A 20,457-nucleotide genomic window follows, 5' to 3' on the forward strand; every position below is an offset into this window, starting at 1 on the left:
AAAAACTAAAGCTGCTATAAATCGAAAACCATTTCGAGATTTAGCTCTAAAGGCCACAAAAAAAATGTTTTTGTATTTTTTGGATGTATCATTTTCGAGAAAATCATAAAATAGTAAAAAAGTGCTGATGACGTCATGCATCAGGTGCGATGCATTTTGATGATCAAAGCCTATAGATTTAAAAACAAAGTAACTGTCACTTTAATTTTTTATTGACGTTGACGTTTTATCGTGACGTTGTTGTTTATTTGGGTCATTTTCATTAATTCTGTTCTGACACTTTCTGACTATTTTTTTTATTTATTATTAAGAGATGACCTCTATATAATATGTCCCAGAGCATGCCACCGCCTACACAGCTGAAAAAATGCTTCTGCTTATTTTTTTACATGATAAGTACCTACTTTCCATCATTAGAAATATCAAGGTCATTTGAAAATGACCCATTTGTTGGTTGGCATGTAAACAAAGTTTAAATGTCACTTGTCAGTGTCATTTATGGTTTTTTTTTCGACTCAGGCAATAGACAAAAATAAAAATTGAGCCTAATATGTGACGTCACTTCCGGTTTTAAAATAATTAACTTTAAAGTTAAAAATAACATGCAAAAATTTATGTATATACCAAATAAAAAATACGGGTCCACTAATTTTCTATAAACTTTCCGAATAACTAATAAAAATATAGGGTAAAGAAAATGAAATGTTGTCCATCGCCGCCCTGGACCTGCCGTGAGTGAATGAAACAAATGAATGACAGGAATTTATAGTGAATAAGTGAACAAATGGACCGAATGAAATAAACTTCGTTGCCGAAAAACATGCAATCTTATTAAATATGATTAAAACTCTTTAATCATATAAATTAACAACTGTTCTTGTTTCCCTCAACAGAAGCCCAGTGCTCCAGAACGCGGCAGTCAGCTCTATCCTCGCCCTGCTCACATCCCACGACGGAGACCCTCGCCTCTTGTCGGCGGAGAACAGGGCCCGCGTGGCCGCGCTCTACATGCCGCTACTGAGCGTCGCCATGGACGCCTGCCCGCTGCTGAGCCGCCCCGGGAACGCTAGCAGCGGTCAGTGGAGATTTACTGTTGCATATAGCGCACTTTAGGTTTGGCACACAGAAGTCACTGTTACGTATAGTATACTTATGGTTTGGCACACAAAATTCACTGTTACGTACAGCACACTATAGGTTTGGCACACAAAATTCACTTTAGCATATAGCACACTATAGGTTTGGCACACAAAATTCACTTTTACACATAGCAAACCTATAGTGTAACGCTTCTGACGTCACACGACGGAGACCCTCGCCTCTTGTCGGCGGAGAACAGGGCCCGCGTGGCCGCGCTCTACATGCCGCTACTGAGCGTCGCCATGGACGCCTGCCCGCTGCTGAGCCGCCCCGGGAACAGCAGTAGCGGTAATTTGACTTAGTTCCTTAGTTCTTAAAGTTAGACATGCGCGAAATACACTTTTACACATGGCACAGCTGTTTCCTAGCGTTGCTAACGTCCCACCAAGTAGATCAGAGATGCTTGTCGGCAGCATAGTCGTGCTAGGAAATTAGAAATACCAACAGTACATAGTAAGTTGTACATTCACTCTTACATATAGCATACTGTACTGCATAGCCGGTAAAAGCCCCTACAAAACTGTTGCAACATCTAAAGTACTGCAAATAATGAGAAAATTAATGTTTTTACTTGTTACTTACAGATATACTGCCGCTGGACAATGACTTGGACTTCCTCGATCAGTTCTACCCGACCGCGTCGCCGGATGGAGAAAACAAGCCGGTAAGTACTAAGTACAGCCACAACCACGCCGTGTGGTCGGGCGTATATTTTGTATTGAAAATGAATAATCCAATTCACACGTGCCACATTTTGCCGTTGTCATCGACCACCTGTGTAATACGACCACATCGCAACCACATCGCGTCGGCAACGCCGCCACGCGGCGGCGGCACCGCGGCCACCTCCTCTCCCTATTAAATGCATACGACCACGTGGTTACCACATCGCAACGACAGCGACAACACAACCACATCGACATTTTGTCGCTGCCACAACGCAACTGCAAAAAGCCGCTGTCACACTATTCACACGTAACCACAGCTTGACCACATTATGTCGCTGCGACGTGGTGTGGTTGTGGTACGTGTGAATTGACGCTAATTTATCACGACATATTTTAAAACAAAACATATGTTTTTAAGTGTGATATAATAATTATGCATGGATGATTTTACGTCATTATACATGACGGTTATATGGAAGGGCCTATGTCTAATTCTAATGATTTTACCAATAACAAGCTGTGTTACTGTCGCTTGGATTACCTCTTTCATGCACAATCCTGTAGATTATCTATCAAAACATTAAATATAAATACCTTCTGCCAAATTGTCAATAGGTTTATTTTTACTATCTACCTTGTTATACGTACATACGACTACCTTTAAAATAAACATTGTTTATCTTCCCTTAACAGCCGTCCCAGGCACCTTTTTACTTTGGTATACATGCGTAGTCCTGTAAAATACATAATAATTATTTATTTTTCTTCTCTAGCCTTCCCGAGCCCCATTCAACAGCGAGACCTCCCGCAACCTGCTGCTCCTCGTCTGCTGGGTCCTCAAGTGGTCTTCAGACTCGGCGCTGGCGGCGTGCGTGGGCTCGCTGTCGCGCCGCCGGCTGCTCGCGCTGCTGCAGCTCGTGCACCGCTGCTTCGCGCACCACCAGTACAAGGTATATGTAGAGCTAGTACAAGGTATATGCGTCGCCAGTACAAGGTATATGTTAAGCTAGTACAAGGTATATGCAACACCAGTACAAGGTACATGCAGCGCCAGTACAACGTATATGTAACACCAGTACAAGCTACATGCAGCGCAAGTACAAGCTACATGCGGGTCCTCAAGTGGTCATCCGACTCGGCGCTGGTGGCGTGCGTGGGCTCGCTGTCGCGCCGCCGGCTGCTGGCGCTGCTGCAGCTCGTGCACCGCTGCTTCGCGCACCACCAGTACAAGGTATATGTAGAGCTAGTACAAGGTATATGCAAAGTTAGTACAAGGTACAGTCAGCGCCAGTACAAGGTATGTGTACCGACAGTACAAGGTACAGTCAGCGCCAGTACAAGCTACATGCGGGTGCTCAAGTGGTCCTCAGACTCGGCGCTGGCGGCGTGCGTGGGCTCGCTGTACATGCATGACCAGTTCGAGGTATATGCGCCGCCAGTACAAGGTACATGCAACGACAGTACATTAAGCCACAGAAGATGGCGGCAACGCATGTTGTCACGCTCTATCGCACTCTAATCATAGGTCTGATGATACTCCGTCCTTCTCCGCCCTACTGTCCATTCTGTAATAATCACCATGCGCTCTACTTTCTAAAGCTCATATACCTTCTTCAAATTGACTGTTAGAAACTCATTTTAGATTAAAGTAAACCTGATTGTACAATATAAATAAATGTCAATATTGCATTATTTGCCACCATACTTTGTCCATCTTACTAATGGTTTTTTGACGTTCGCTTATGTCTGTTAAGTAAAGATGGTTTTCCTTGGGAGTCATAAAATGTGTATGGTATTTCGAATGTCAAGCATTGGTAAGATGGACAAAGTATATTTACAATAAGTATATAACTCTTTATTGTACAAATATAAGTACAACAAAGGGTGGCGACGATATATAGAGCTTTCCTAACAAAACCTGTATCTCGTCACCAGGGTCGCAAAGAAACGATGCAGCGCACTCAGCAAACCGGCGGCGACATCAAGGCGCGGCTCGAGGACGTCATCCTGGGCCAGGGCTCCGCCAGGGAGGACTTCATCATGAGGAGGAAGGGTAACATATAAAGATAGAAATAGTTTATTCGCCTTCAAGAATGCACAAAACGGAAAAACACATAACAACAAAAATTAGGTGCACAGCAGGTAGCCTATCTTCATGTCATACAGTTATAAGTCTCGTCATACAGCAACTTTTCTAAGCAAATTTTTTTGTATCTGTTGGCATTGCACATCAAATGTAACAAATATTCGTTGATTGTCAAAATATGATGAGTCTAGCACCTTTACACATAAGCGAACCAAACGCTCTGTTGCACATTATATAACTTTGTTTATACAGGGTGATTGGAAAGTCGATGTATTCCTTTAAATGGGTTGTAGACGAAGTCGTTTCCAGTCTATTGAAACCCATAATACATTATCCCAAAGTCAACCATTTCTGAGTTATTTAAGTTTTAAGTTTTTTTTAAGAATTTTGCCGAAATTTATGTTTAAAAGCTAAATATTTAAAAACCAACGATTTTTTAAATACTTTTTTTATTGTTTTGCATTGGTGACACCTTATTCAACTAATCATAATCATTAATTGCGCAATATTTAACTTAATTTAGACACAGTGCTTCAAAATAGATGAAACATTAAGAAAATGTTACGAAAGATGAAAACAAAAAAGCTAATTTAAAAAAGAATTTTATCTGACAATTTTTCAGGCACTACAACTTAAAAACATAATCAATTTATAAGCTTTAAAATGACATATTCAAATCTCAAATCGATTAAGGTATGACCAAGATATAGCCAAAACAACCGCATAGGCGGACAAATCTCAGTAGGGAAAGGAACTACATTTTGTTTAAATTTTAAGGTAAAATGTCTTATAACTGGACTTTTTAGAGCTCCGAATCGTTTGCTAATTATTGTTCTCCGATAGCGCGGTTCCTCAAAGGCACAGATCGACTACAAGGTTGCTTCACCGAAATAATGCTTGTCCGATAACTTACAAGGTTAGCCGAAAGTACTTTTTGATGACGATAGATTCAACGATAGAATGCTTTTCGACTGCCCAGTTTGTCAAATTGTTTAACCACCAAATTGCATCTCCTATAGCACTATTCGGTGAAACTTTTCAGCTAAAATATTTGGCAGTGTTTGAACACGTTGAATTTAAAACAATCATTGTCAAACAGTGCTATTGTCACGTGAAGTAGCATTGGCCAGTAGGCCAATCATGTTTTCGGCGAATTAACCGTCGTCGAACAGTAGTTTTATGGAACCGGGTTGTGAAGAATTATTTTGTTTTACCAATCATAATTGAAAATTACAATCGGCTAACCGTGTTATCGGACAAGCATTATTTCGGTGAAACAACCTTGTCCTAGATCTGTGCATGTAAGGAACCGCACTATTGGAACACAATAATTAGTAAACGGTTCGGATAAGACCAGTTACAATACTTTTTACCTTAAAATTGGAACAAAATCGATTGGAATATGTCATTTTAAAGCTTTTAAATTGATTATGTTTTTAAGCTGTAGTGCCTGAAAAATTGTCAGATAAAATTCTTTTATAAATTAGCTTTTCTGTTTACATCTTTCGTAAAATTTTCTTTATGTTTCATCTATTTTGAAGCACTGTGTCTAAATTAAGTTAAATATTACGCAATTAATTATTATGATTAGTTGACTAAGGTGTCACCAATGCAAAACAATCAAAAAAGTATTAAAAAAATCGTTGGTTTCAGAAATATTTTGCTTTTAAACATAAATTTTGGCAAAATTCTTAAAAAAACTTAAAACTTAAATAACTCAGAAATGGTCGACTTTCGGATAATGCATTATGGGGTTCAATCGACTGGAAATGCCTTCGACTACAACCCATTTAAAGGAATACATCGACTTACCAATCACCCTGTATAAACAACGTTCTAGCACATTTACCGAAACGTCAATTAAGCAACCAAACTCTCTAGGAAACCGCGTTTTTAAAGTAGAAAAACACAACGCTAATTTAGAAACCCTGCCTTAACCCACTACATTCAACCAAGCTCAGAAACACGGGTGTAATAAAATAAGTTCTGTCGATAATCCTCAGCAAGATAAATGATGACATGAATAACAAGTGCAGCCACAAATCTGTAGCTAGAAACATGAGTGTAACAAATGCCATCACAACTCCGCAGCGGGCACCCAGATGTCCGGCAAGCGCGAGCGCTGGCGCAAGGAGTGCTGGGGCCGCCCGCCCCCCGCGCCGCCGCCGCCCCCCGCGCTCGCCCCCGCCCTCGCCGCTGAGGTCTCCATGACGCTGCTGCATACGATTGAGATTATTGTTAAGGTAAGGCTGTGAACCAACGTACATACCTACCTAATGCTGTTATCTATTCCACTACTACCTACCTACTGTTATATACCCTTTTATTCTTGTATAAGTACCCGTGTTAACTGGTGTCAATAAATCATCATTATTATTATTAAGGTCAGTTAAATGTATCATTCTTCTTGTTGTGACGGCGGTAAACTCTATGTAGAGGTAGACTGGGTTTGTAATGAAAGGTTTGGCCAGTCAGTATAACCAATGTATTTGTATATATTATAATGGTAATATGTCACTCTAGGAGATTCCTTTCGTGCTCCTCCCCTTGTCCTGATTTTATAATCATCATCTTGTAATCGTCCATCGTTGGATATAGGGCAGTCCACAACACTCTATATAAATAAGTGCACAAAAGTTTCATGGTTCTCGCTAGAGACGCCACTTTGTATTCTGTTTGTTGGAACACAACTTTCAAAATTTAGTAACGCAAAACCTCAAAACCTGAGGGCCTATCACGGGTTAACGTGGCAATTCGATGCTATTTTCGATACTACACAAACATTTATGGAAAAAGAAAAGCCCCAACGTAGTCACTTTTAGAACTAACAAATTTGCCTTATAGACAGTGACAGTTCACGGTACGCAACGTAAACGGATGTTTTAAAATCTTATAATCGCTACTACTTATTTACTTACTGACTCCGCTGGCTCAGCTCAGTGGATCTTGGCCTCCGACATTAAAGTGCGCCAATCTTCTCTATTCTGTGCCAATTGTCTCCAGTCGGACACTTTCAGCTCTTTCAGGTCTTTGGCGACTTCGTTCTTCCAGCGGTATTTCGGATGCCCCACCGGGTGACGGAATATACACTAACGGGCAATGAAAACGTTCCACTGAGAAAAAGACTTAATTACTTCTAAACGGAAAAGGCTAGCTTAATAACGCCTTCTGCAACATTGAAGTACATATAACAAAGCATCAGGATATTAGCAACTAAAAACTTTAATATTTTGTCGAAATTTTTAATTAAGTATGTATTTTGTATACAATAAAGTGTTAAAATAAAAATAAATAAATAAGCCTTTGAAATAATTTGGTTTGTTTGGTGTCGTAATTTTTTTTTTTTTTATAATCTCATTTATTTTATAAGCCATACATCCTAAGATTAAGTCGGCTTAAAAACTAACAAAAAAAATAACAATTCTTAAATAATTAACAAAAATAGTACTTAGTAGTTCAACTATGGGAGTAGAACTTAACCTACAGATTTATAATAATCTTGTCTTAAGGTTAGGGAGTAAATGATAAAACTAAGGAACCGGCCACTGTGATCATGAGTGAGGCTTGAGCTGAGGATGCCGTGCACGAGGAAGAGGAGCTCCCCGGCCGTGCACTGAGTGTCGTGTAAGAAATCAAGTCGGGGTTGTTCGTTAATTTTACACTCGAGAACAAAGTGAACAAGATCCTCTTCCTTGTCACATAAAGTACAATTCGGACTGACCCTTTTTTTCATGTTAAAACTAAATTTATTGAATGGCATATGAGATGTTCTGATTCTGAAACATAAAACCAACTCTTTTCTATTCATATTTGATGTGGAAAACCAAGGTGTGCGCGGAGGTTCGCTTACAATGGTTCTGTACCAAATTCCCTTAGTTTTGGAACATTCATTGAAATATGTTTTAAATTCACTATGGTTGTTCTTTTTAATCAGTGGGAGATGATCCATAAAATGTGGTAGTATATTAAGCGGAATACCGTTTCGTAAAGCGTCTGACGACAGTGAGTCAGCCGTCTCGTTTCCCGCAATACCTACATGGGAAGGAACCCATTGTAAGCGAACTTCAGCCCCATTACGTATCAACCTTGCGATACATTTAATAACGAGGTAAGCTTCTTTTCTACCGATAATGTCGCCTTTTATACACCTTAACAAATGTTGAAGACTGCTCTTGGAGTCTGTAAAAATTACAATCTTATGATAATTTGTCGAACACATATAATTAACTGCTTCATTAATTGCTGCTAGTTCCACTCCCATAATAGGAATACAAAAGTTTTCAATACGAAACTTTGCCCCAAAATCAGCATCCTTATCGTAGAATGCACAACTAGAACCATCCGTTGTTTTAGACCCGTCGGTGAATATGTGAGAGAAATTTCTATATAACTGGTTAATAGCCTCTTCGCTACGTTGTTTAAGATCTCGTATTGATAATTTAGCTTTAGGTTCGTCAATAGTGTGAATTTTTGTCATAATTATTTGGTCCCAGGGAAGTGTTTTATCAGGGAAAGGAAGCTCGAATTGCGGCAGAATTACGAATTTTGACATAGGCAGGTTAGAATATTTTCTGAAACTTTCCAATAACAATGGAAACTGATTTTTACGCCAGTACTTTAGACCTACCTTTAACATATTATCTAAGCGTTCTAATTGTTTTGTAAGATAATCACATTGTCTTGCGGAAAGCTTCAGGAAATATTTATCACTAAGATATGCTCTTCTATATTTTAGATGCGGTATACACAGTTCACTCTCCATTGTGAAAATGGGAGTATCTTTTATGAATCCTCCGCAAAAACGAAGACATTGATTTTGAACCACATCTAACTTATTTAAGAGACGGGGGCTGGCATTACCATACATCGTACTTCCATAATCAAGTCTAGAGCGTACTAGAGCGATATATAGTCGTCTAAGCTGGACCGGGTGTACGCCCCATTTAGCTCCACTTAGCGCACTGAGAATATTGACGTAGGCTGTACATTTTTGAGCGATTTCCGTGATTTGCCTGGTCCAATTTAGACGACTATCCACCCAAATACCCAAGAACTTGACACAATTGAGAACTTCTATCTGGATGTCATCCACTTTAACAATTATATCAGGAATCCTATATCTTCTTGTAAGTATGCATAATTTTGTTTTGGAGAGTGCTAACTCTAAACCAATTTTATCTAACATGGATTTAAAGATATTGAGGCTTGACTGGATCGTTTCAATACAAATATTAATATTTTCGTTGATACAATATAGGGCAAAATCATCCGCGTATTGAGATACCTTAACTGTTTTTACAAGGGTGTTGCATATTTTAATTGTGACGATGTTAAATAAGATTGGAGACATAGGGTCACCTTGAGCCAAACCCTGTCTGCATATTCTTTTAATTTCAGTACCATCACGAAGCCTATAAATCAACTCGCGTTCTTTAAGAAATTCCTTGATATATCTGCATAGTAAAGTATCGACACCTAATTCTATAAGCGATGAAATAAGAGGTTCTATTGCTACATTATTATAAGCATTACTTATGTCTCCATAGGCACACATAACGTATTGCCTGTTAATAAAAGCAGTCTCTGTGTCTACTATAAATCTGCTTAAATTATCTTGACAAGAAAGTCCGCGACGGAAACCTAGAGTACTGGGATTGAAGAGTTTATTTCTTTCAAAGTAATATTCTAAGCGACGTGTAATCATTAAATTAAAAGTTTTACATAGGCAGTTGATCATTGAGATAGGGCGATATTTTAGGGTATTTGGATTTCTTTTGGGAATTGCTATAAGTTTGATCTTACGCCACTGATCCGGTACCTCACCTCCTTTGTATATATCATTAAATATTTGTAATAATAATTCCTTCGCATTATTTGGCAAATGGGTAATCATGGAATATGTAATGTTATCTACACCGGTCGAAGTATCCGTCCTTTTAAGAATCACGTTTAATTCTGACAAGGTGAAAGGTTGCAGAGAGTTGGGATCATGATGAGTAATCTGACCTGGATGTAAGGAGACACTGTCTGGTGCAAGTTCGGTTAAAAAAGGAATGGCTGCGCTCTCTTGTAAATATTCTTTAGGGCTACGGTATCCTTTAAGCCATCTGAGTTTCCTCCAAACCTCACGCACTGACATATTAGAATCGATACTGTCACAAAAGCTCCGCCAAGCGTTTCCCTTCATCTGTTTTATTAATTTACGAGCAGCAATAATCTTTTCTTTGTATATCATATAATTTTCAACAGTGCGAGCTTTCCTAAAATATTTTAAAGCTAGCCTTCTCTCTGCAACTGCTTTGGACAGTTCAGGATTCCACCAAGGTTTCGGCCTGAATTTGTTAGGATTAGGACTATACTTAACAAACGGGATATTTATATTAGCACTATCTTCAATTACATGTAAGAAATGATTGTAGTTACCTTGTAAATCGGCTACCAATTCTAGATCCTCACATGCTGATTGGATATGTTGTGTATACTCGACCCAGTTTGCTTTTTTTATATTTCTTCTGAGTTCGGGATTGTTTGGAGTTGTGTCTAACGTTTTCATGGAGATTATAAGATGATCGCTACCCAAAGATTCGTTACTCACATTCCAGTCAAAATCCAGTGCAAGATCAGCACTACAAAAAGAGATATCAGGTGAAGTACAAATTATACGATCATTGACTTTAACGCAACGGGTAAAGTCTCCATTGTTAAGAAAAACGTAATTATGTTTGAAACTTGCGTCTGAAAGGAGTCTACCCCGAGTGTCGGTTGCATATGACCAAGCCGTATGGTGAGCATTAAAATCTCCTAATATTAAAGTTTTTTCTGATCATAATCTTCTGTACCTGCATGAATATTTGAAGGAGAATATACGCCGATTATATGTTGTAGTTTACTACTGTTAAGGATTTCAACACATATGGTATCAATATTATTGTAAATAGAAGGACAAGTTTTAAGTGAACAACAAATAGATTGGTGGACTAGAATAGCCAAGCCTCCATATCCATCTGTTCGGTCATTTCTGAAAACAGAGTAGCCCGTCACATTTATATGTTTGTCATCATTTAACCAAGTTTCAGAGAGAATGCATATATGTACCTTTTCCTTTTGTAAATAAGAATCTAAATCACTTAATTTTAGAAGCAAACTTTGACAGTTCCACTGAATAATGTTGAGTTTAAAATTTATCTTATTATTAGCCATTACTTAATTTATATTAAAAAGAAACAGGTACTTACTACGTATTTTATACATGAAAAGGTGATTAGAAATATTTGTACCTATACTTTAAATTTAAACAGTAGGATTGACAGAAGCTTCTTCAGTACACTTTACCTTTGCCTTTCTAGTTATAATTTTAAGTTTACTTACAATACGGGACAGTCTATTCTTCACGCTACGGTATGAGATGTTGGGTATCAAGTCAGTTAACAATTCAATTAAGGTATCAATCTCTTCAGTGTACCTAAACGTGATGTCTTTAATATTTTTTACCCCGTATGTATCTTCTAGGTATTCTTTGACTTCTTTTCCTGAGAGAGGGTAATTTTTAGATGAAGTTGCGATAAAATCATCAATTTGGTCCCACTTAATCGAGTCCAAGTCACTATGGGGTGTTCTTTTAAGTTTTTTCCCACTTGCGGTTTTGTAAACCTCGTCTGAACTGGAAAGGGAAACGTTGTCCAAGTCATCGCCACTGTTGTCGATAGATAATGCAGTCTCTTCATTTATAATTTCAGACTCCATACATTCTTTCGAGGTAGAAGATTCCGTCGGTGGGTGCGGCCGTTTAGGGATAAGAGTGTCCGTATTCTGAGTCTCCATGTTGTTTCTACTACTAGCTTCATTGTTTTCTGGGCATTTCGACGCTACGTGGCCATCATTTTTGCAGATAAAACAGGTCATAGCATCTGACGAGAAATATATCCAGTATGTTGTCTCATCAAAGTCTATCGATACCTTTTCAGGGAGACGATTGAAATCTTCGGGTGTTACATAAAGTTGTCGTCGGAAACTTAAGATATGATTGTAACCGTTTTCGTTAATACCAGCGCGAAGGAAAGAGATAGGTGACATTGGCGTGATTTGCATTTCTTGAAGTCGCTTTTCTATTTCACTGTGTGGAATTATCGGGCATACGTTAGAAATAATTATTCGTTTATTTCTGTTTATGAGCGGTCGGATAGGCAATCTTTGATTTTGTATGGTAATGAATTGCTTATTTTCCACGATATCATCAGCAACAGACTTCGAAGATAAATAAACGCACACCCTGTTGTTTGATATTCTTGACAAGAATCGAATCTGGGAAGGGTCAACTATCTTTCCAAGGGCTTGCGCATAATCCTTAATCTGAACATTTTCTAATGAATCCAGGATGACAGCCTGGTCTTTCTTTGGGAACATTGTTGACTGAGTTACAGTAGCGTAACTAGGGTTTTTATTTAACGTTTGGGAGGACATAGTTATTTGTTCCTGTAGTCAGAAACGGGTTCACTCACTAGTATCACTTAATTGTATACGAAAACAAAGTTCGATGCCATTATTCGCACAATGAGGGTAACTCGTAAAAAGTTGGAGAGCGCGCGAGCGACGACCGGTCACGGTGACTAATCAGCCCGAACTGGGTGTCGTAATTTTGTGGGTGGAACTTTTTCATTGCCCGTGAGTGTATAATCGCTGCACTGTATTAACCCTTGTATTCCATGCTAGACATGCAGCGTGCTGGAGTGCGGGCAGGCGGTCGCCACGGCCGCGCTGCAGGTGCTGCTGGCCGCTCTGCAGCGCCCCCAGAGCGTCTCCGTGCTGCAGCACATGCTGGCCACCGTCAGATCACTCATCATTAAGGTAATTTGAGATGGTGTATTTTCCACAATATCAGTATCAACACAGCCCGATTTAGTCTGCGAGTACGAAAGTTGCGACGGGCGACGGCGATGTTATCAAATGCATTAAAAACATAGCGATGTTTACAAAACGGGTGATGTTGTAACGGCACCGCACCGCCGTCGCTCCTCGCGTCGCAAATTTCGTACCCGCAGACTTACACTCACTAGATTATTTAAGAAGTGAAAAACTTTCGTTCACCCAGGAGATGTCTCGAGTTACGACATGATTTTATCCGGCAACGACAATATTTATATTTCCTTGCTTTACCTGCCTTGTTTTTGTTGTATTAAAAATTAAGAGATTCCATCTATTAAACCATAGACAATTTATTTACAAAACTCTCTGATCTTCTCTGCAAAGCTTTCTTGTCAACATAGTGTACCAATCTTTCCTCTAATCAAAGCCTAATTTAATGAATTTTTGCAGATCTATTTCCATAAATAACCCACCTATTCCCACCTCCCCAGCTGGGCGGCGCATGCGGCGTAGAAGGGCGCGTGTGCCGCGTGGTCCTCGCCCACTGCGGCGCCGCGCACGCCGCCTCGCGCGCGCACGCCTCCGCCACGCTGTACACGCTCATGCGCACGCACTACACGCTGCCGCAGGTGAGTGTATAAATAAATATGTGGGGACATCTCACACACCATCCGACCCCAAGCTAAGCAGAACCTGTGTTATGGGAGTCGGACAGCTGATATATCTACACAAATATAACGATAGATACATACTAAATATAAATATCAACACCCCAGGCCGGGAATCGAACCCGGGACCTTCGGCTTAGCAGTCAGGGTCACCACTACACCACCAACAACACCACAACCACTACACCAGTCGGCCGTCAAATACAGTGGTCTATAGGATTTTGAGCGGCCTTCTTACGACGCGTGATCATAAGTGTATGCTATGATCGCACATAGATGGCGACGATAGACCAGTCTGACGCTTCTCTTCATTCGCTCATGCTCTACACGCTCGCTGCCTCAAGTGAGTATACCAGGTCTATAGGATGTTACGGCGAGTCATGTAACAAGTTGCCAGAAGCCACCCGCTCAAAAGCTTGCCTTTGACCGTACCTATAATTTTTCCCGAGCTATGTCTCACTTCAATCGTATTCGATACTAGCACATACTAGGCTGTGTCGCGAACTTTTGTAAGTACAGCTTTAAGAATTCGGAGCGGATTTGAATTGCCGTCTTCTACATATTAGAGTGATGATTTTTTTATAGCATTTAAACGCCGTTTTCTATAACATAACGCTCCCTTCAGTCTGTGCATATCATCGATTATGTATTTTTCACGATCGCTTTACCAATTTCAACATTAACCTCCTCTCCCTTTCATCCGCAGAACTTCAGCGGCGTCAAGATGCAGATGACGATGTCTCTCTCCTCCCTGGTCGGCACTCGGGACACGCTGAGCGAGCACTCTTTACGCCGCGCGCTCCGGACCATGCTCACGTACGCCGAGCACGACCAGGACTTGGCTGGCACCAGCTTCCCGGAGCAGGTAGATGATGAGTATCCTGTCCAAGTAGATGATATCATGTCCAAAATGTCACCATTGCTAATACCATTTCGTATAGCAGAAAACTTAGGATTTTGAAAGTTTCCCTAATACCTTAGCCACAACAAGCGTGCGAACACAAACATAGAATATGACTAGATGCCACAAATGACTCATTTCTTTCTAATAATTTTGTGTCTAAAATTACGGCCATCTGTGCAAGTTGCATAATTTATGATTGAAAGAGCGGATTCAGAGCGCACTCTTGCCGTAAAAATCGAGTAGCCATTGAGCGGCATAGCACTTATTTTGACAATATTTATTTTGACATATTCCACTTATTGACATAAAACTAACTTACTTCTACGCATTAGTTAAGGTATACCTACTTTATGATTGGGTCGATTAATGCACGCATTATACTGAGCCATACCATACAGCACTGCAAGCCTGCGGCATTTTCGAAAGACTCGAACAATTTCCAATACCCATTTCTTCTTCCAGGTGAAAGACCTAGTGTTCAACCTGCACATGATCCTGTCGGACACGGTGAAGATGAAGGAGTTCCAGCAGGACCCGGAGATGCTGCTGGACCTGATGCACCGCATCGCGCGCGGCTACCAGCACAGCCCGGACCTGCGGCTTACGTGGCTCAGCAACATGGCGCAGAAACACATGGAGGTGAGTGTGAAGATGAAGGAGTTCCAAATGACATGACTAATATTTGGTTGGCGCCATGATGCCCATGACCGAAAGCGGCCGTTGATGACATAATAAATAATAGCTTGAAGCATTAGGCGTCTTCGGAGGGTTATTGCCATAATCTCAATGCTTGGCAAGCGGGTTGGAGACGTATCGAATTGACAATCATTGGGGTGACGAAAATATACTGAATAGATATTACAAACAAGCCAACGAAGCGTGGGCCCGCAGGCTTTCAGCTCGATAATCGAGCGGCGACCATTTTAAACAGATTGCATGTCTATGTCTATTGTATGTTGTACATCCTAACTAATATTATAAATGCGAAAGTCAATGTCTGACTCTCCTACTATAGAATAGATTTAACATATTAGGTTTTGTATTTATTTCAGACAATTGAAAAACTTTAATACCGCGATGTAGGATCTTCATATTAATTGGCCTCCGTTCCATACAAGCTCTCTGTATTGCGCTTTTAGTGCCATCTGTTGGTTATATCCGGAACTGTCTGTCTGTCTGTCTGTTACTCTTTCACGCCAAAACTACTGAACGGATTTGAATGAAATTTGGTATACATATGGTCTAGACCCTGAGAAAGAACATAGGCTACTTTTTATTGCGAAACGGAGGTTGTAAGGGGTTAAAAGGGGGGGTTAAAAGTTGTATGCGAATACTTAATTTTAAAAGATGGCGTAGTGGTTAGTGACCCTGACTGCTATGCCGAAGGTCCCGGGTTCGATTCCCGGCCGGGGTAGATCTTTTTTTAAATAAACTTTATATTTAAGCACTTGATGAGCAATAATTAAACATTTTGTTCTAGCGTTTTTGAAACTTCGACCTGAGAGTGGATGAAATAGGGGTTCATATTTTGTATGAAGTTCGTCATTTTTGAAGATAAAAACATTATATTTTGTATTTAAGCACTACATAATCACAAAAAATAATAATTAGCATTTAAAAAAAATCCCAGTGTGGGGGTGTAATATAGGGGTTGAAAGTTTTATGGGTGTTGAGTTTTAGAAGTTTAATTTATATAGTAGCTATGTCCGCTCCTAAATGGCGTTGTCCGGTGTTCGTATACATCGCGGTATGGTTTGATTTTAGCTGATGTACTTATTGTTTGTATGTTTTGCAGTAAGATTTTAGTTCCTCAAAAACAACCCAATAAACGACTGTACTTTTCAATACGAGGTTTCACTCATTGTCATTTGGTTCGTATGCGTCATTTTTGAAGATAAAACCATGAAACTTATTACCTAGGTGTTTTAGGAAAAATGAGCAGAGATTTTCTATACGGAATTCCCATGACTGACACGCACACGATATCAACGCACAGGCTAAACGTAGCGTAGGCACTTGAAATTTGGAAGGGACGTAGCTTAGGTACCGTATTTTCCCACAAAAACCGGAGTTAGCGGTTGAAATTCGGAATTAACTTAGGCTGTTTTTAACAGCATGCGGATTTGATCACGCACGCGGGATTTCCCCGCACGCGTTGATACGCACACACGAGATGCGGGAAAATGGCGTGCTATCCCACGTGCGTGATGAAATCTGCATGCTGTTAAAACAGCCGTAAAGCTTAGTTACAATAGGAAATTGCAAGATACCTAGAAGTTTTCAATCTTACATGTCTGCACACCTTAGTAAAGTTATAGTTTTGTTTTGAAAAATATCAGTTAAAGTGAAAAAAATAAGTACTATGAAAAAAACCAAAACTGCATAAGTTAGATGCTTGAAATTAAACATTTATAAATTACTATTCTGCCATTGCTATACAAGTCTTTGCTCAATGAAGTCATGAAAACCATTTTTAGTCAAGTATCTTCGTACTTATTTGTCAACTTTCATCTAATTTAATACCACCATGGCATGTTATTGGGTAGGTAGTTCGGGAGTCGTCCACGGCAAAATAATTTTAAGGCGAAGCGAAGCTCGCGGGCAACAGCTAGTCTTTAAAATAAACCAAGAAAGAGGGCTAATTTATTGTGCTTTTATTTTGTAAATATAGAATATGATCTACTTATTGAACAAGTGCAAATAAATATTATTCATCCGCAGCGCTCCAACCACACGGAAGCCGGCATGTGCCTGGTGCAAGCGGCCGCGCTGGCAGCGGAGGCGGCGGGCTGGTCGCGCGGCGCCGCGCTGCTGGAGCCGGTCACTCACAACGCGCTGCTCGAGGCCGTCACCGAGCCCGCCGCGCCGCCGCGCCTGCCTACAGATCTGCAGGTCACTGATAAAACGTTACACATGTTGTTCTATCTATAGCTCACAGTTACTTTCATTAGATTTTGATAGAATGCAACTTTTTATGTGTCAAAGTCGTATGATAGTAACTGTCAGCTATCGATAGATAGAATATTGAAACTGGTAGTTAGACGGCGAGGCATACTCTCAATTGCTCTGCTCTCGTTCTAACACGACGAGACGAGTCCTAAGACTCGCCGACGTCGAGTTTCCGCCGGTGTTTACATCACGACGAAGCCAGATGACGCGCAATATGGCATTCAACAAGTTGCGGAATATGTTGTGCAACATGTCGAGCTTTAAATATTGTGTGAATACAGAGCTTCACACACTATCCTAATACACTTACGAGGAATGCAGGTTAAATTTCCAGTGACATATGGAACGGCAATGGCAGATGGAACGTTTTCATTGCTCGTGACTGCTAAATTTCCTAATAACACTTTTAATTCTCACCTCCAGGCATTGCTAGAGCACGCGGCGAGTGAACTGATGACGGCGGGCATGTACGAGACCGTGAACGAGGTGTACAAGGTGCTCATTCCGATAGCGGAACAGAATAGAGACTACAAGAAACTGGCCAATATACACGGGTGAGGAAGCTTTATTATTATTATTATGAACATTTTAATGTACCAAAAAGTCAGTATAAATGCATTACAAATGAAAACACAATACCTAAATGCATCCAAGGCGGGCTTTTTGCCGCTTATTGACTTATGTGTACCTTCTTAGCGGTTGCCAACAATAGAGCAGGTGTAGGGTTTTGTGTATAAGGCGCAAATGTAAATAGGTAATATCGAAATGGCGATACAGCCAAAGCTATGTTCTTTCTTTGTATTTTGGACCTACGAAATATGTATAATATTGCTTGCTTTCTTTTTTCACGTTGCCCACCAACCCTTACTATGATGATGATATGACATTGTATGGTAAATGTCTCTCACAAAAATGACTATTATATGGCAGCCTATTGTTCCTAGTCTGTATATAAGTATTATTAGTAATATTATTTTGATTACAAAACATACGTACTAAGATTGTTTCCCTTGTATGCCAAGTATGAAAAAATGCAGTATAGTTCTCAATAAAGCTCTATTTCATCCCTCCACAGCAAACTAACAGACGCGTTCACGCGCATAGAGCAGCTGCACGGCAAGCGCGTGTTCGGCACGTACTTCCGCGTGGGGTTCTACGGAGCGCCCCTCGGAGACCTCGCCAACACCGAGTTTATCTATAAAGAACATGCCTTGACGAAGCTGCCGGAGATCTTTAGCAGACTCGAGGTAACAATAAGAATAAAAGCGTCCATGCCGCAAAATTAGAATAGCCCAGAATGACAATGCGAATCAGTCAACTGACGCGAATTGTAGTTTACTTCACAGGTTTTGTAGTGCAGACCCCTATTTAGCTTTATCAAACTTTAAGGTTTATGTCGATAACCTTAGTTCTGTAAAGTTTTTATAATGCAAACTTGTACCATTTGTCACTTGAAGAAAATTCAAAAGGCTTGTTATTTCAATCTACTAGCAAATAATCTAGCTCATCATCTAACTCATTCACCCCTATCCCCAGAACTTCTACAGCCAGCGGTTCGGCGCGGACAACGTGGTGATCATCAAGGACTCGAACACTGTGGACGTAGCCGCCCTAGACCCGGACAAGGCCTACATCCAGATCACCTACGTGGAGCCCTACTTCGAGCCCTACGAGCTGAGGAAAAGGGTCACTACGTATGAACGGAATCATAATATCAGTGAGTTTTTTGTTTTGTAGTCACTTTTTAAGAAAGATACTCAAACCCGACCTGTTGTTTGAACATACTGGATACGTACTTCCGGCCGAAGTATTACGGTTCTTTCTCGTTACATTGGGCCTATACCAGTTAGATTGGCTACTTCTTATCAATCTATGATCCCCGCCTAGAAAGCCTATTAATGCTAGTGAAGATAGATATTTATTATTTCTACACATAAATCAAGGACACACACAAGTTAAGTTAAGTTACAGAACTTAATGGTCAAATAACGTTCTTTACTTACGGGTGAATCCTAAAAAAACATAGTAGGTAATTATGCTTCCCTAGAGCGCTTCTTGTATACCATCCCGTCTACATGAAGCGCTTTGGGGAATCCATCAATGCTACTTTTCATCCGGGCTTTCTTAAAACAAGAACCTTATATGCCAAGCTAGCGCGGTTATAATAAATAAGTGAACGATCACCATTGTCTATCCGCAGAGCGCTTCATGTACTGCACCCCGTTCACGGCGGACGGGCGCGCGCACGGCGACATCGCGGAGCAGTGCAAGCGCAAGACCGTGCTCACCACCGCGCAGCACTTCCCCTACGTCAAGACGCGCCTACAGGTACCGGCACGCCTAGCACGGGGCCACACGGCCGCCAGCACGCCTAGCACGGCGACATCGCGGAGCAGTGCAAGCGCAAGACCGTGCTCACCACCGCGCAACACTTCCCCTACGTCAAGACGCGCCTACAGGTACCGGCACGCCTAGCACGGGGCCACACGGCCGCCAGCACGCCTAGCACGGCGACATCGCGGAGCAGTGCAAGCGCAAGACCGTGCTCACCACCGCCCAGCACTTCCCCTACGTCAAGACGCGCCTACAGGTACCGGCACGCCTAGCACGGGGCCACACGGCCGCCAGCACGCCTAGCACGGCGACATCGCGGAGCAGTGCAAGCGCAAGACCGTGCTCACCACCGCGCAGCACTTCCCCTACGTCAAGACGCGCCTACAGGTACCGGCACGCCTAGCACGGGGCCACACGGCCGCCAGCACGCCTAGCACGGCGACATCGCGGAGCAGTGCAAGCGCAAGACCGTGCTCACCACCGCGCAGCACTTCCCCTACGTCAAGACGCGCCTACAGGTACCGGCACGCCTAGCACGGGGCCACACGGCCGCCAGCACGCCTAGCACGGCGACATCGCGGAGCAGTGCAAGCGCAAGACCGTGCTCACCACCGCGCAACACTTCCCCTACGTCAAGACACGCCTACAGGTACCGGCACGCCTAGCACGGGGCCACACGGCCGCCAGCACGCCTAGCACGGCGACATCGCGGAGCAGTGCAAGCGCAAGACCGTGCTTGGTATACTGAGATACATGTTATTTGACCAACCGATGCGACGCCATTGTCCACCAACCCGCACTAGGCCAGCGTGGTGGACTAGGCCTAAAACCCTTCCTTTATTGGAA

The 20,457-nt window shown here is 41.5% G+C and overlaps 1 protein-coding gene across 1 annotated transcript in view; it reads left to right on the forward strand.

Annotated features, from left to right (window-relative positions):
* LOC105394979 (dedicator of cytokinesis protein 7) overlaps window positions 1–20,457 on the forward strand; it is a 41,117-nt gene that overhangs the window by 17,580 nt on the left and 3,080 nt on the right. Inside the window, exons 22-35 of the mRNA XM_048627263.1 lie at window positions 894–1,075; window positions 1,725–1,804; window positions 2,582–2,758; window positions 3,744–3,861; window positions 5,986–6,137; window positions 12,604–12,738; window positions 13,248–13,385; window positions 14,131–14,289; window positions 14,791–14,967; window positions 17,050–17,220; window positions 17,701–17,831; window positions 18,353–18,524; window positions 18,814–18,994; window positions 19,478–19,605. Of these exons, the coding sequence (XP_048483220.1) occupies window positions 894–1,075; window positions 1,725–1,804; window positions 2,582–2,758; window positions 3,744–3,861; window positions 5,986–6,137; window positions 12,604–12,738; window positions 13,248–13,385; window positions 14,131–14,289; window positions 14,791–14,967; window positions 17,050–17,220; window positions 17,701–17,831; window positions 18,353–18,524; window positions 18,814–18,994; window positions 19,478–19,605 (2,101 nt within the window). The remainder of the gene's footprint in view (window positions 1–893; window positions 1,076–1,724; window positions 1,805–2,581; window positions 2,759–3,743; window positions 3,862–5,985; window positions 6,138–12,603; window positions 12,739–13,247; window positions 13,386–14,130; window positions 14,290–14,790; window positions 14,968–17,049; window positions 17,221–17,700; window positions 17,832–18,352; window positions 18,525–18,813; window positions 18,995–19,477; window positions 19,606–20,457) is intronic.

The sequence above is a fragment of the Plutella xylostella genome, chromosome 4, assembly GCF_932276165.1.
Source record: "Plutella xylostella chromosome 4, ilPluXylo3.1, whole genome shotgun sequence".
In the NCBI taxonomy this organism is placed as follows: Eukaryota; Metazoa; Arthropoda; class Insecta; order Lepidoptera; family Plutellidae; genus Plutella; species Plutella xylostella.